Consider the following 16,188-nt stretch of genomic DNA (forward strand, 5'->3'; position numbering starts at 1 on the left):
CCCTGCCGTGTTTTTTTTTCGACACACTCCCTTCCTCCCTTCTTTTCTCTGTCTGTCATGGCCAAGTACAGACGGGTATTTTGACTTCAATGTCTTTTGTCATGTCTTTCTGTCTCTCTCTCTCATCTTTAGAGTGTGTTAGTGTGTGTGTGAGTGTGTACGTGTGTGTGTGTGTGTGTGTGTGTGTGTGTGTGAGGCTGGCCTATGGACCATGAATCCAGCCCTTTGTGCCTCGTTTGGCTCGATGGGCACATGGTTCCACATGGCTAGGGGCTGAATAGGAGCTGGGGGGAGTTGTTGCCAACCACCCACCACCCTTCTCTGTCTGTGATATGATGAACTGACAGCCTGCGTGCTTGTGCTTGCGTGGGTCAGGGAAGGCTCCAGCCGTTCAGAGCGACCTAGGTGGAAGATGTTGTTTCACTAACTCTTTCAAAACTCTGACTTAATACTTCACTAACTCTAAGGATTAACTAAATCTTACACATTTCCTTCAGGACAAATTAAGTAACTGACTTCCAAATATCCAAGATTGTTCCCCACACCAACCTCTAGATAGAATCTCTCCTGTCAAGAGCCACTCCATGTAAAATTTTGTCCAACTGAATATCTGACCCGTGAAATAGATGATGGAATAGATAGGTCTGTGGGCCGGCATCCCTTTACTCAGCTGTGGAGCGTAGTGTCGCTTGATAGAACCACAAGCTTCAGCCAGATATGCTTTTAGGAAAAATACCACTCAGGAGCAGTTGATGACATGCCAAGAAATGTCACAGTGATCCCGTGATTAATGTTTACTGATGACCCAATGAAAGGGTGTGGCACTTCGCACTGATGGTCCCCTGATGACTGAGGGGGCGGAATGATACAAACCAGATGTGACTAAAGGAGAGGCTGTTTACAGAATCAATTTGTTAATGTCCGTATTTATAAACAACTCAAAGACCTCGAATGAGCAATCCCTCTCCAGCACATTCATGCGAACTCAAATGCACAATACAATTTGGTGGCCAGACCAGACCAGACCAGCCCAGCACAGGGAATCTGATGCCAAACATTAAAAAAATTATCCTTTAATCCAATCCCTTCTGCAAGCATTTGGTGTCTCGCTCTTCGGTGATTTGGACAGATGATTGAATAGGGGGCGTTTTTGAAGGTTTTATATATATTTATTTTCTTTATTTTTTTCAGTAGCTCGGTATTTGTCCCAAATACTCTGATCTCTCGATAGATTATCTTTAGTCTGAGTTGGCAGCCGTGATGAAGACACTACCTGCTCTGAATTTAATTTAGTTTCTGTTGCTTTGTATTCTATAGCGACCACAGTCTGAAGCTGTCGGAAATGGAGAATTTTTTTTTTTTTTTATTTCATGAAATGGTCATTTATCCTTTCTCTCTGCGGCTTTCCTACCCTACAGGGGTGCTAACTTGTTCTGTATGTATGGCCTATCGTGTTACGTAATAATGATTTACTATGTTTGATATGTTTCATTAAAGTATAATCTCTGTGTAGAGGTACTGTGAAGGCTGTGTTTTCAGTGCTTTCTCTTCCATCACAAAGAGGGATTTCAGATGAAATGCCCTACTGGTCGGGGCTTAAAAATCTATTTTAAAAACAATTTTTATTATTATTATTTTTTGTGGGTTCATTGTATTGTGTTTAGTCAGTGCATCCCTCAGTTCTGTTGAGAAAAGTTGTTGTTCAAGTGGCAGCTGTTTTAGAAGGTCGTCATTGGTTGGTGTGTGGGTGTGTTTGTTTGTGTGTGTTTCTGTATCTGTGTGTGTGTGAGTGTGAGGGTGTGTTTCTGTATCTGCGTGTGTGTTTGTGTGTGAGAGTGTTTCTGTATCTGCGTATGTGTGTGTGTGAGAGAGTGTGTGTGTTTCTGTATCTGTGTGTGTGTCTGTGAGAGTGTGTGTGTTTCTGTATCTGCGTGTGTCTGTGAGAGTGTGTGGGTGTGTGTGTTTGTTGGTGTGTGTTTCTGTATCTGCGTGTGTGTGTGTCTGTGTGTGTGTGTGTGTGTGTGTGTGGGAGACTGATGTGTAACAGGTGTCCCTGTGGGTTTGGGCGCCTGTCTGTTCCAGCTGTGTGTGACTCAACAGTAAGCACACTGTTCCACTGTGTCTGTGTTTGACAGCCGACACTTGTTTGCTGCCACAGATTCTCCTAATGAAGGACTAAGTGAAGTGCTCCTCTGCTCCCTCTTTTTCTTTTGTTTTTCGTTTTGTTTTGTTCTTGTTGTTACCCCATAGTGTCCTTCATGAACCTTTGTGCTGTGCTAGAGAGAGAGAGAGAGAGAGAGAGAGAGAGAGAGAGAGAGAGAGAGAGACTGTGTCAGTATGTCTGAGTGTGTCTGTAATCACGTTCATGTACAAGTCTCTGTGTGTGTGTGTGTGTGTCTTGCTCCATGGTTCCCCGCTCCTCCCCTTCCCACCCTTATGTTGGACTGTGGTGTGTGTGTGTTGATTCACAGAACCAGGAGCAGCTCCCTGACAACGACTCGGACCTCATCCTGAACGACGGCGACCTGACACTGACGTACGGTGACACGGCCATCACGGCCAATGGGGCCTCTGGCGTCGACGGGGCCTCCAGGGGAGCAGGAGGCGGTCCGCGCTGGAGCCTGAACGGCCGGCGCAGCGGCAGTACGTCGGAGGAGGCCCTGGAGCGCGAGCTGGACCCCCGCGAGCAGGAGCTGATCAGCCGTGGCACGCGCCTTGTCTTCCCCATCGAGGACCATGCCTGAGACGCAGTCCCTCAGCGCAGCCCCATATGTCTCCCAAACACAACCAACCAACCCAACCCAACCCCTACACCCTAAAGACTGACAGACCAGCCCCTCCCCCGTCCCTATGATGCTTCTCCCCTCCACCCTGAACTCTTTGCACCCCTACAAGACAGATCAGGCGAAGAAGAAAACCCAAAGCCAGAGACACACGGAGTAGAGATGATAATGAAGGTTGAGGAGAAAGAGGAAGCGAGAGAAAGAAAGGTAAAAGGTAGAATTAGAGAGGAAGGAAGGATAGGAAGGAAAGAGAGAGAGGGAGGAAGATAGATGAGCGGGTGGGTTTAACAGTGAAGCCTTTGTCTTGAAGAGATCCAGTATCATTCCATTTTCATGACTGCAGTGAATGGGTGGTGAAGCATAGTGAGGGGCCCTGGAGGACCTAGCTGGCCACCCCCAGGAAGAACTGAACTGAATGACGTAACATTACATACTGTGAATCTGTACTATATTCCCTCTGTCTGAATGTGGAAAGCAGAGGATTGGGGAGACTACCCCCGCCCTTGGTTCGGCTGTCGTGCCAGGGAACCGCCTTGCCTGTCCCCGGAGATGTGGAAAAATGGCTCCAATCATGTACTGCTGCTTGACGGTGTGTGACTCCGTGGCCATCATGGCGTGGAGTCCAAGTGTTGTGGCATAGAGGCTTGTGCATAGTCATTTCCTTCCTGTTAGTGCAATCTTGTCTCATCTCAATATGTCTCCATTGGTCAGTCCTAGCGCAAGTGGAGCGGCACTACTGCTACAACCCCCCCCCCCCCCCCCCCCCGTGGCTGCGTGAAGCCGAGGACCTGACTAACACACACACACACCAGTTCTACTATATCACCCACCTGTACAAACAGAACCAACAAATGGCTTCTGCATCAGCTTGTAGACTAGAGCCCTGGTCTGTCTCATATGGCATCACATGTTACAGCCATATAATGTTATTAATATCTATTCAGGCTCTTTCATCTCTATTGTTTTTTTTATTTTTATTTTTTATTATTATAATGTATTTCTTCAATCCCTATGGGAACGTCAGCCATGTTGGGTTGAGCCCATGTGCACAGTGAAATCTGCAGTGAAAAAAGAATTCTATTTACATTTGTTAACCCTTGTGGACTGCCCGTACTTAAACCGCAGAGTGAACGTATGTTCACACAACATCCTGACCAATCTTTTCCGACTGGATCTAGGGGTATTTCCCCTTGGAAATGCTCAGAAAGCATCCTCAGTGAATCACCGCGCTCCTGTTTTTCCAGGTGGTCTTTGGGAATGCAGCCAGTGGCTGCTCCGCGTGTTGTTGTGGATGTAAGAGGAACTGATGTAGATCTAATGCCTGCAGCTTCCTGCAAACGCGTGTGGCCAATGCAAATGCTCCTATCTGTAATCTGATGACGACGATCAGGCTGCCATGTTCAGTATGTAGCTGTAGAGTAACCTTAATGATATGGATGGCTGGATTAAAAAAGGAAAAATAGCCTTGAATACCCCCAGCTAAATAGCCATTACTTCACAGTACTTTCTCGCGGTCTTTATTTGCATCATCAATGATGCAAAAGGCTCTAACTTTGTGTAACTTTTTGTTACTTACAGACCCTATAATATCAAGGATCTTTGTCTACAGGGAATCCACATAAGTTATTATTTTGAAAAACTTCTTGTGGCTACTGTGATAACTTTCTCCCCACACTTTCCTTTTCTATTATTATTATTATTATTATTATTATTATGTTTACTTTGAAGCCATAGGGAGAACACAAACAGTCCACGCCATTTTTATTGCAGCCATTGGCTTTCCTCCAACAATTGTAAATATGAGTGTCCGGCTCCCGTGGCTGCTATATTCGGGGGCCCTTTAGGGACCCTTGCAGCTGTCTGGGATCTGTGCCGCAGCCGTGCGCAGCAGGGGAAGGCGAAGCTCCTCAAGCACTTTAGCTGCAGCTGAGCTGCAGTCCAAACGCTGTCTAAAAGGAAGGGTCCAGGGCACAAGAGTGTTAATGCGATATTATGCATATGGGGTTCTAGTCCCATCTGCTGATAATGTAATGCTAACTCTCGCTAATGGCTTGTGTGTGTAGAGCAAATCTCATTGTTGAAGGAAGCTGGTGCCCTTTGTGTACCAACTCGTTCCCACTGTGTGTGTGTTTGAGTGTGTTCTCTCCGTGCAATGTACAGAATGTTAGTGTTGGTGGGTTGCATTGAGAACTCTGCATATAAACCCTACTAGAAGAGGCCAGTCTATTTTAAGGCTAATCTGAATTTGAGATATAAGATGAAGATCGGCGATAGGGAGGGAAGGAAGGAAGGGGCTTGTGTTTGAGTGGCAGCTCACACCAGTGAGAGGAATTTCTGTGGGGGAACAGGTCATGTTATCTTGCTCCTCCTTTGTAACCACATCTTGGATTCGCACTGCTTGGAAAACATCTGGAAGAAGGAAAAGTAAAAAGAAAAACCGCCATGACACCCAACTGTGAATGCTGGGCCTCTGTTTGGTATCAGGCCTGTCTGGGACTAGAGCCTCATATGCGAGTGCTAATGCTAATGTCTCCTCAGCTCAGCTATCACAACACCACTCAAGCAGCATCAGTGACTAACTACTTAGCTTTTAGCTGCAGCAAGCAGACTGCAGCCAGCTCCACTAATTTAACTGAACGCGACTCTTGTATTCAAAATCAACTGTCCCAGCATAGGCCACATGACTAGGCTACTCACTTGGAGTACTACTCACACATAGGTGCCAGTTGCTTCACGCTGGGTGTTAATGAGCAGACAGACAACTGTGAGAATGCCCATTTGTTCCCATGTAAACTGTTACATTTGCCTATAGCTTCTGAGACGCTGCTTACCAGGTTGAGTCTGGGCTGGCAAATCAACCACTGATCTGATGAGAAGAATGACGTGTGAAGCGGATGAAATTGGAATTTGAGCTGTTTGAACACAGGAAGTAGGAAGCCACAGACTTCATTGTTGGAAAACTTTGACCCGCATGTGGTGCAATGCCCTGTGAAATGAACCCTTGGACTAGGAGCTATTCACTTCATTCGTGCTTTGTGCGTCACAACCACTTAGGTCATTTGGCAGGGGAAGAAAAATAAATTGTAAATATGGTCAGGACCTCATCAAGCTGTCTCCTATACTGTAGCAATCATGTTTTACTTGCAATACCCTGCATGCTGATGTATTTCTTAGTTCAATATGTACAGGGGACCATCATTTTGTCAACGATCTGAAATGTGTGTAGAGGAAGAAGATGCACTGTAATAAACCTGAGAATTTCCCCCTTATAATCAATCAGACATAAATGCATTAAGTCTGGAACTGGTCAGTCTTGTCGAATTTGTGGTATGCATTAAATAAGAATTAAAACAAACAAAAAAGTACAGTATATCCTTCAGTTGATGCCCTAGCAATATTGCTTTCTTTTATATGGCATTAAATAAAACAGACATCAACAGAGATGTAAAAAAAAGTGTCATTTATTCAGTTCATAAATAGAATACGGTAATAAACAGTCAGTTGAAAAGTTAAAGCGACTGTTCGGAGTAATTTCACCCTAGGGTCCTTTGCACCATGACCCCGAGCCAAACACCCTCCCAGAACCTGTTTTCCCTTGGTCGAACCCTGGTCGAGTAGCTGCTAGCGCTGTCAGAAACGAATGAGTTTCTGCAGTCGTAATGGTACCAATATTTATCTCATAAATTACCCCACTAATAATGCCCTGAATGGTACGAAACGAAAATGGTACGAAATGGTTCTACAGTAGTACAACGATGTTCTTTACTCAAAACAAGGCATTGAAAAGTTTGTAAGTACACCAGGAGTTTATTGGGGGCCAAGCAGCGAAGCTGCGAAGCCCCATTGTGTTTCTATGATTTCTTACTATTATTATTATTATTTAACATCTTTCTTCCGCCATGGGAGTCTATGACAGCCCATAGAACCGTCTGGTAAAAAGTTGTGAAATTTGGCACACCGATTGGGGACAGTCCCATGATTAATTTCACCAAGTTTCATGTCGGCTCCTCGAGGGCTCTAGCGCCACCAACAGGCCAAAGTTGGACGTGCGTTCACGCACTTAACTTTTGACCTGTTGATCCAATTTTGAAAATGAGGTACCGTTGGAATCCTTGGACCAAGCCGAGTTCAACGCACCCTATGACGTCATTTTCCGCCATGATGGATTTTCCGCCATATTGGATTTTAGTGAAAGTGAAACTAAAACTTCACAGGTCACAAATTTTGTCCGATCGTCACCAAACTTGACACACATGCTCTTCAGACCAAGCCGCACAAAAGTTATTCCTTTTAGCCTTCGAACTAAAACCGTTCGCGTAATAACAGTCGAAATTCTTGTGAAGCCTAAACAGGAAGTGAGCTCATATCTCAGCAACCCATTCATCTATCATAACCAAACTTAGTCCATGGACTCAGGACCCAATCAGGGGACGCTCAAGAAATCTGGTGACCTTTGACCTCTAGGGGGCGCTGTAATTAAGAACATGCCTTTTGGCCTGTAGCAGCAGTTGTGCTTAGAATTAATACCCATTAGTGGTGTCTGTTACTACTGTTGAAGGTCCTTAGGCCGACCCAAGCCAACTTGTGATGTCATCGTAATTGATTCGGCCGCCATATTGGATTAAATCAAAAACACAAAAAAGTTTTGGCAGGTCACAAATTTCATCTGTTCCTCACCAAAATTGGCAGAGACCATCTTCAGACCATGCCTGATGAGTGCATTGCTTTCTGGAACAATTGACAGAAGCTTTGGCCTGTACCAGCCAATAAAAATTTGTGGCTTAAGCCAAAACAGGAAGTGATTTCATATCTCAGCAACGCTTTCATGTATCAAAACCAAACTTAGTACAAGTACCTCAGACCACATCGGGAGGACGCTCAAGAAATTTGGTGACATTTGACCTCTAGGGGGCTCCGTAATTGACAAAAATGCATTTTGGCCAGTAGTTGCTGATGCGCATTATTTTGCAATGGAAGTCAATGGCAGCCCATAGAACCGTCTGGTAAAAGTTATACAATTTGGCACACTAATTGGGGACAGTCCAATAATTCATTTCACCAAGTTTCATGCCGGCACCTCAAGTGCTCTAGCGCCACCAACAGGCCAAAGTTGGACTTGTGTTCACGGACGTAACTTTTGACCTGTTGACTCGAATGGCAAAATGAGGTATCATTGGAATCCTTGGGCCAAGCCGAAGTTCAACACACCCTATGACGTCAATTTTTGACCTCTGTGTTTAAATCACAGCAAGTGTGATCATATCTCAGTCAATCTTTTATTTTTTGATGTGAAACTGATGACAGCAAGTTCCATCTAGTTCATTCTAATGTGTGCGTGCAAGGGTGGGACGGGGTGGGATGGGCAGGGGCGGTTGCGGCGGTGGGCTGGCTGGGGGAGGGGGCGGCGACACTCAGCCCTGGTTCAGCCCCACAAAATCAGTTATGTTTTGATGTGAAACTTGACCTTGTAACTCAGCCAATCTTGGGTTGTATGGCATGGAACTTGCTGTGACTGCTTAAGGCTATATGTCTGATGCAACGGCATTGACTTACATGGCAAATCTGGCCTGCTGATCTCACTGCTTGGCCCCCTCATTGCTGCTTGCAGCTATATTTTAAATAAAACTTGCCTGATGGATGCTACTATCTGCTACTATACCGCTGTGTCGAAGTTACTTCCGTGATTTGGCAAAAGCCTCTAAAAGCAGGCAGGAAGCGATTAAATCAAAGTTTTTTTGGTATATATCAGTTTTTAATATTTTGTTTTTCCTAAGTGTTTACAACTTAGTGTTTACTAATAATTGTTGCAAACTGGTACTACGAACAAAATATTAGTGCATTCCTGGATCTACACACACAGTTTCCTGCCAGTACTTTTACGGGCTTTTCCCAAATCATGGAAGTAACGTCGACGCAGCGGTATATTAGCAGATAGTAGCATCCATCAGGCAAGTTTTATTTAAATAAACTCCTGGTGTACTTACAAACTTTTCAATGCCTAGTTTTATGAGTAAAGAACATAGTTGTACTACTGTAGAAGTTTCATACCATTCAGGGCATTCTTAGAGGGGTAATTTACGAGATAAAAGTTGGTACCATTACTGTACGTCTGCAGAAACTCATTCGTTTCTGACAGCGCTACTCGACCAGGATTCGACCAAGGGGAAACAGGTTCTGGGAGGGTGTTTGGCTCGGGGTCATGGTGCAAAGGACCCTAGGGTGAAATTACTCCGATCCATCGCTTTAAGTCCCTTACAGGCAGGCAACACCAGACATGTAATGGATGCATTCCGTTTGCGGAATGTAGGCCTAGGCCTATGCTGCAATAATTATTTTTTTTTTTTTTTTCGCATGTCCAAATTTCCGTCAAGGATTCCTGGGACACTGAAAGACCGGGGTAGACGAAACTTGGTGGGCATTAGATAGCATGGAACCATGGTTTTTCGTTTTGATCTGTAGCCCCCCTGCTGGACTGCAGGGTAGGGCAGACACAGTTTTCTGTGAATATCTCGAGAACCGTAAGGTTTAGGAGGACCATTTTTTTTTGTATGTTGATCTCAAGGGGCCATGTCAACCCATTCCATAACCACTCATTTCATGTATAGCGCCACCTAGTTAAACACAAAAAAGTAAAAATGAGGTGTTGTAATCGCAGGTATCTGTGACCTTACATAGTAAAAACTGCACGAAATTGGAAGTGTAGGATCATTATGACACCCTCTGAATGCACGCCAAGTTTCGTGGAATTCCGTTCATGGGGGGCCACACAATAAATTAATTTATGTTACTATACACCAACTGGCCTGTAGGTGGCCGGAGACAGTTTTCTGTGAATATCTCGAGAACCGTAGGGCCTAGGAGGTCCACCTTTTTAATGTATGTTGGTCTTAAGGGGGCATGTCAACCCATCCCATTACCACTTATTTCATGTATTGGCGCCACCTAGTTAAAAATTAAAAAGCAAAAATTAGGTGTTTTCATCACAATATCTCTGGCTGACATGGTCAAAACTGCACCTAAATTGAAAGTGTAGGATCATTATGACAACCTCCTAATGCATGCCAAGTTTTGTGAACTTTTCGTTCATGGGGGGCCTTACAATAAAATAATTTATGTGTACATTTAGTGACCGACACCAACAAAGTTCCCGACACTGAAAGACCAGGGTACCGCTAAACTTGGTGGGCATGTAACCCCACATGGATAGCATGGAACCATCGTTTTTCGTTTTGATCTGTAGCCTCCCCCATGTACTGGACCCCCCGAAAGGAGGGTAGGGCAGACACAGTTTTCTGTGAATATCTTGAGAACCGTAGGGCCTAGGATGACCAATTTTTTCCGTATGTTTTCCTCCAGGGGTCATGTTAACCCATTCCATGTGCACACATGTGCATAAACAGATACACACGCTTACACATACATTCACAGTAATCATCATACAGTGTTTACTGTATGACACATACTCACACAGTAGACATATGTACGCATGCATGCACATGCACAAACACACATACGCAGGCAAACACACAAGCTGGCTACACCAGATATAACAGCAGCGCACACACACACACACACATAAACATAAACGTGTACACGCACACATGCACACAATTCAAGAATTTCTCAGAATTATGAACAGACAAGATGGCGGTGGGGTTGTATAAAATTAATTTTACATGTGAAATCTATGAACTAATCATGTTTTGGTACTTGTTGTCTAGCAGATACCAGTGAGAAATGCAATTTAGTAAGACAGTTAGAATCATATAGGCCTTTCAGCGTGATTTATTTTTGTGCAAAAAATGTGCTGGACTGGGCGGCGGTCATATTTTGTACCGCTCTGCGGTACATCTAGTTAGCTTCCACTATAATCAATGGAACTGGCTACACCAGATATAACAGCAGCGCATACATTCAAAAAGAAATTGATCAGTCTTCTAAAACGTACACCTTTAACGCTTCAGTTACATGCCTGGTGTAGCCTGCCTGTTAAAGAGATAATAGTGTTCACGGCTTGGAGTGACTGAAACATTGAATAAATCCAGGGAATTTTAAGATGCTGTGAACACCAATGACTCACAAGCGCAAGGGGACACAAAATGTGTTTGTCCCACACCACACTGCCCCTTCACAAGCAGTGTTTTGTATGTAAATACAGGACAGAGTAGGTCAGAAGATTAAGACTCACAAGATGTGACTTCTAGTTTGAAAACCAAACAAAGTCACTGCAGATGGCGTTATTGGATGTACCCTAGCATGGTTTACGTGTTCACCCTAGAACATTCTGGGAAATCTGAGCTCTGGTGCTGGCGCACTCAGTTGCAGTGTGATCGAAACACCCAGGGACCTCTCAGGCATTTTCATGGGACGTTAAGGAATTTCACACCAGTGTGAGTGAACCGTCATGGACTGGACAAGACCAGCCAGCCAGCTATCCGCACCGGGTCTGTGCGTGCTTTCCGACCACACCCTCCAACTCCAACTCTGTTCTCTCAAGATCGTCCCATAAAATGACCCCACAGCACTGAAGTCAGACATCTCAGTCACTTAGCACAGTTGCACATTTAGAAAATGTTAGTGGTCCTTCACTTTTTTCTTTTTTGTCCAGGTTTAGATGTGAATCTGGTCTAGAGAGCGGAGTGTGAACAACAAGCGACCCACACGCACTGAAGACTTCGGCCGGCAGGAACAAGGGGAGGAGTTGGAGGGGCTGAAACGACATAAACGCACTGAGCCCCCTTAGTGGACTTCTGGCCCAGGCAGGCCCAGCCCCGGCCGGTTAGGGCTTTCCAAAGGATTGGCAAGGGATTAACAGTGATGAAATCTGGGCGTCAGGACAACACCGACCGACAGTCCTGCTCACTTTCTCCTCTTGTCCACCCTGCTATCCTCTTTATCTTTCAAGCCTCTTTTCTCCTCGTCTCGGTTTAAGTGTCTAAATGTGCTCTTTTCAAAGGGCCTGCTCAATATCGGTACTAGTTGCAGAAACACCCCCTTCTCTATCACATTTCCCCTTGCTCTGTAGTTCTTCTCTAAGATGAAACAGTTGTCTATCAGGCCCAAAGGCTATTCATGAAGTATCCTCTCGTTGTGTTCTTCTAAATGCGAGTTGACAGGCCGGCAGGATGCCCACTTTAAGAGAACAGGGTCTAGTTGTGCCAGTGTTCCACTGCCCCTTTTGCCCAGTGCTGTGGCCGTCTCGCCAGCCCTGCTGCCGCCACGTACCCCTCCCGCTCCCCGCGGCTCCTGTCCGTGAAGCTCCTGTGAAGAGAGGAAGGTGAGGATGAGGAGTGGTTACTAGGTGACACATATGGGTAACTAATAGGTGACTAGAATAGGTAGCTAGGCAACACAGAACTTTGCTTCACCCTGCCCGTCAATTCTTGTCCGCGGATACAACATAGCCCTCACACAGTAAACCAACGGAATTTTACAGGGAACCACCATGCACTCTATTGTATAGCCACCCTGAGAAAGCCCAGCACAAAAAAAATTGCAAGGCAAGCCACAATGCTGTGTATGGGTACACTCACACAAGAGTGTTTGCTGTTATTCAGCGTCACAGTATGAGGGTAGCACTGGTGTTTGAACAGAAGCTGCCCACAAGTGCGTCACTTGCCAGCCATTTGCCTCGCAGGCAGCAAGGCCCCTTCAGAGCACTGCTGAAAAGAGGCCTGCCCATCAGGGGCCGGTGACAAGTTGAACACTGGGAACAGCATCCCCTCCGTGGACAGGCTCTCTCTCTCACACAGTGGCTCCCTTTCTGAGGCCCGAGACGCGAGGCGTGGGCCCGCCGAGGAGCTGCCAGCGCCTGGTCTCACCAGAAGGAGAAGTGCAGAGCCGTGCCAGTGCAGAAACAACGAGGCCTCTATCAGAGTAGCCCCCCAATGCTCTCTCATTAAAGAGCGCTCAAATATTTCCCTTGTGCTCCTAGCTGAAGGCCTACACTGTGAACACTAAAAAAAACATACTTGCTGCACACACTTACTGTAGTTGTGGCTTTAGCCATTGCTGCTGATCAGCTGTGGTTCTAGGGAATCCATGAGATGAACAGATGGGTTAGTGTTTAAGGCACCTGATGGCTGTGGCCTCGCACCTCCTTGAAATGCTATGAGCCCTTAGCCAAAAAGCACTTGAGAAGCACTCAAGTTCTATAAATGTGCCCCGTTTCATTTTCTTCAATATGCCAATCTACAGCTGGTGATAAAGTATGGACATGGCTGATTTTTTCTGGAATTTTGTATTAACTGCAGAAAATACGGAACGGTCACCTTTGATAGAGCATTAACTTGTGATTAGACTGGTTCCCCTTCAAATCCTTTGTTTGAGTAAAAAATGTAGAACATTCGTATTCATTCACTTGTTCCATGTTAATTGTTCACAGCAATAGGCTAGATGATTTAATAAAATAAGGTTGAAATGGCACCTCTTCAATCATGCCACTAGTTCACTTCAGCCAGTGTGATATCTTTAGCACTCATATTGTAATTGGTGCAACAGCTCCACGGCTCTGTAATAATTAGTTAATGGGCCCCACAGGGCCTTAAGAGTTTAATCCCAAAATTGGAAAACTGTCCGTTTCCAGGCAACCTCCAATTTAATCAAAATAATAACCAAGGACCTCAGCACTGCCCGGGGTAATTTCCTATACCACAGATACCAGGAAACTGAAAAACAGATAAAATTGAGGACAACGTATATAAACATTTCCTGGCACCAATGGTTGTGTTACTAAAGTTACTAAAAGAAGAAACAAGTCACATAAAAGAAGAACCAAAAGCTGCTGCTGAGTTGTTAACTGTGCATGTGAGGGGAAACAGCTGTTCTCTGGTTGGGCCTTACTGTGCACATGAAGCATCAGACTAAACAAGTGTTTGCTGGGTAGAGGAGCTGTTGGGTGACACTGGTGAGGGACTATGAGTGATAGTATAGCTAGGGTGACACTGGTGATATACTCATGCATGGCGTCTACAAGACATGCAGTGCTATTCTCAGGCTGTGCAGCAAATGAGACAATCTTGTCTTTATTCAGGGTGATGATGGCTGAGGAATCCTACATAAATGATCGCTTAGGCATCACCACTTTAAAGGGTCAAATGAAAATGGCATCTGTATGCTTGATATCTGACAATTACAAATTATTCATGGTGTTAGTTGCATGTTCTAATGAATTATGATTATAAAGGCATATCTGTTGCCTTGTACAGGACAGCATCATCCACAATATGTTATAAAGTTATGTTTTCACCAGGTTTCTGACACAAAGGTGTCCTTCTACAAGAGGGACATGAAAGAATGGTGTGAAGGAAAGTCAACCTTGTAACAATTATAAAGAACCTTTAGCCACTGTTAGGATCAGTCTGGAGAATTACGTAACTTTTGTGGAGGAACTGATAGGTCTCTGGGTAACTGCATGAGTTTTATTTCAGGTTAACTTCTCTATGTGGCTTTTCAATGTTTACTCAAATATTTATAAAAAAATACATCATGAAGACTACATGTTTGCCTACAAAAAACATGTATGCGTAAAAGTCATGAAGAGACGTGGGCTCTTCAAAATAACACAATTCATTCCCTTTATCTTACCTCGATTCTCCTGCGCAGAAGAAATGACTATGTTTTGTCCATATTTCTTTTCTGATAGCCTAACTGGCGCATGACTTCATTACAGTATGATTCGACATAGTTTATTTGCTCAACATTCAAGCGTTCTCGCCAGGCGAAGATGGCCTCTTTGGCGTCTCTTGAAGATATAAGGAACGGTTTGTCAGAGGAATATCCCTGTCCATGCGTCATGTTCAACACAAACTTCTCTAATAGTGGAGAAGACGTAAGGTTAGAGAACCGATATAGCTTCTGCAACTCCTCTACGGGGTGCATCACCAAGTCCTCGTAGCGTATCTGCATGTAATTCCTCTTCACCCATGGAGGCGCGTTCATAACGAGCAACATGTCATTCAGCCAGTTATCGCATATGAGCTCCATGGCACTGGCCACATAGCTTTCAGCGCGATTCACTCTGTTGTTTGGAACGAGCAGGCGTTTATATTTGTCGGTCTGCTTCTTGCTTCGAAGTACTTGAATGCTCTCTTTTACCAAGGCTAATTTAGATTTCAGTCGAGAATTGTGCACAGCCCGTGGGTCTCTGAACAACTGGACGATTTGGAGATTCAGAGATGGGTCTCTCATCAGGGGTACTAGCACACCCAAGTCCAAAACCCGCACGTCTTTGATGACAACCACAGGGTACTTTTTGCACTCTTTTTCTAGCTCTTTAATGTCCTTCGACGTGCATTTACTGCAGACCTCTCCTTGAACTAATCCGACTTCGTGCTTCTTGTACGCGCTACACAAAGGCTCGGAACAGATCACTTTGTTGGTTTTCCAACCAAAAATAAAGGATGTGCTAATATTGCTTGAGCCAGCGTATAATTTCAAAACAGAAAAATCACAACGGAAAAGTGAATTCATCATATCACGCACAGCTCCTTGCAGACTTCCAGCGTCTCCTGGGTAGAGAGCTTGCCACATATTCCACATCGGTTCGTATAAATAGAATACATCTGGGTGCTGGTTGAACAGTTCCCCCAAAAACGAAGACCCCGTTCTCCATGTTGCATGCAGATAGATATGTGTTTTTGAATGACTCCTGTTGACAACGTCCTCTATCGTGTCCGTGGAGTTGCCCGATTTATCTCCGTTATTCCATAATGCTATAGTATTTTCCAAATCGGGACACCTTGGCTGTTGCAGTCCATGTTTAACCTGAGCCGATTTAGCCCGGTAATCTAGCACATAGGGAATTAAAAGGAGTACAACAGAATAACCTAAAATTAAGATAATGTATTTTTTCTGTAGTCTTCTCTTCATCTCCACGGCAAAAGAACCGTCTCGTAGATGTTCTCAACGAGATTTGGCGCCCCTGTATGAATAACAACATCATGCGCAACAAAGTTTTCAAGACTAAAAAGGAAACAATGGAGCCTCGCCCACCGCCGACTCCCATTTTCAAAATAAGAGTTTTTGTTTTGTTGTGAGATAAAAGTCTGGATTTCCAGTCAGTAGCACCTGCATTTTCAATTTCTAACTTTTCAAGAATTTTTCAAAAAGTTAAAATTTAATGAGAATGTTAATTAAGACCACTCCCAATTTTATAGACTAACAAGGTGTGTGCCTGTTGCTAGCCTACATTTTAATCAGATAATAATAAGAATAAACATGAAAAATGTACATTAATAGGCAATACAAAATAACAGTGCAGCCTGTGTACTTTTCAGTTATTTAAACAAACATCTACTCATATAACAAGCACACACACACACACACACACACTCCGCACCTCTCGCGTTCATGACCTTTAATAGTAGGCTAGCTTCACATGCTTTAAAAAATAAATAGCATAGTG

The 16,188-nt window shown here is 44.5% G+C and overlaps 2 protein-coding genes across 2 annotated transcripts in view; one reads left to right on the forward strand and one right to left on the reverse strand.

Moving 5' to 3' along the window:
- Nucleotides 1-6,224, forward strand: part of slc9a7 (solute carrier family 9 member 7) — a 54,802-nt gene extending 48,578 nt beyond the window's left edge. The window contains exon 16 of the mRNA XM_048252391.1: nt 2,472-6,224. Coding sequence (XP_048108348.1) covers nt 2,472-2,744 — 273 coding nt within the window. The 3' untranslated portion in view covers nt 2,745-6,224. The remainder of the gene's footprint in view (nt 1-2,471) is intronic.
- Nucleotides 6,225-11,779: 5,555 nt separating this feature from the next.
- On the reverse strand, nt 11,780-15,700 carry chst7 (carbohydrate (N-acetylglucosamine 6-O) sulfotransferase 7). The gene is made up of 2 exons (XM_048252987.1): nt 14,370-15,700; nt 11,780-12,044 (listed from the first exon to the last, which is right to left on the reverse strand). The coding sequence occupies exon 1, from the start codon at nt 15,651-15,653 to the stop codon at nt 14,397-14,399; it is 1,257 nt and encodes a 418-aa protein (XP_048108944.1). The 5' UTR covers nt 15,654-15,700; the 3' UTR covers nt 11,780-12,044; nt 14,370-14,396.
- Between the last annotated feature and the right edge of the window lie 488 nt (nt 15,701-16,188).

The sequence above is a fragment of the Alosa alosa genome, chromosome 9 (assembly GCF_017589495.1).
Source record: "Alosa alosa isolate M-15738 ecotype Scorff River chromosome 9, AALO_Geno_1.1, whole genome shotgun sequence".
In the NCBI taxonomy this organism is placed as follows: Eukaryota; Metazoa; Chordata; class Actinopteri; order Clupeiformes; family Clupeidae; genus Alosa; species Alosa alosa.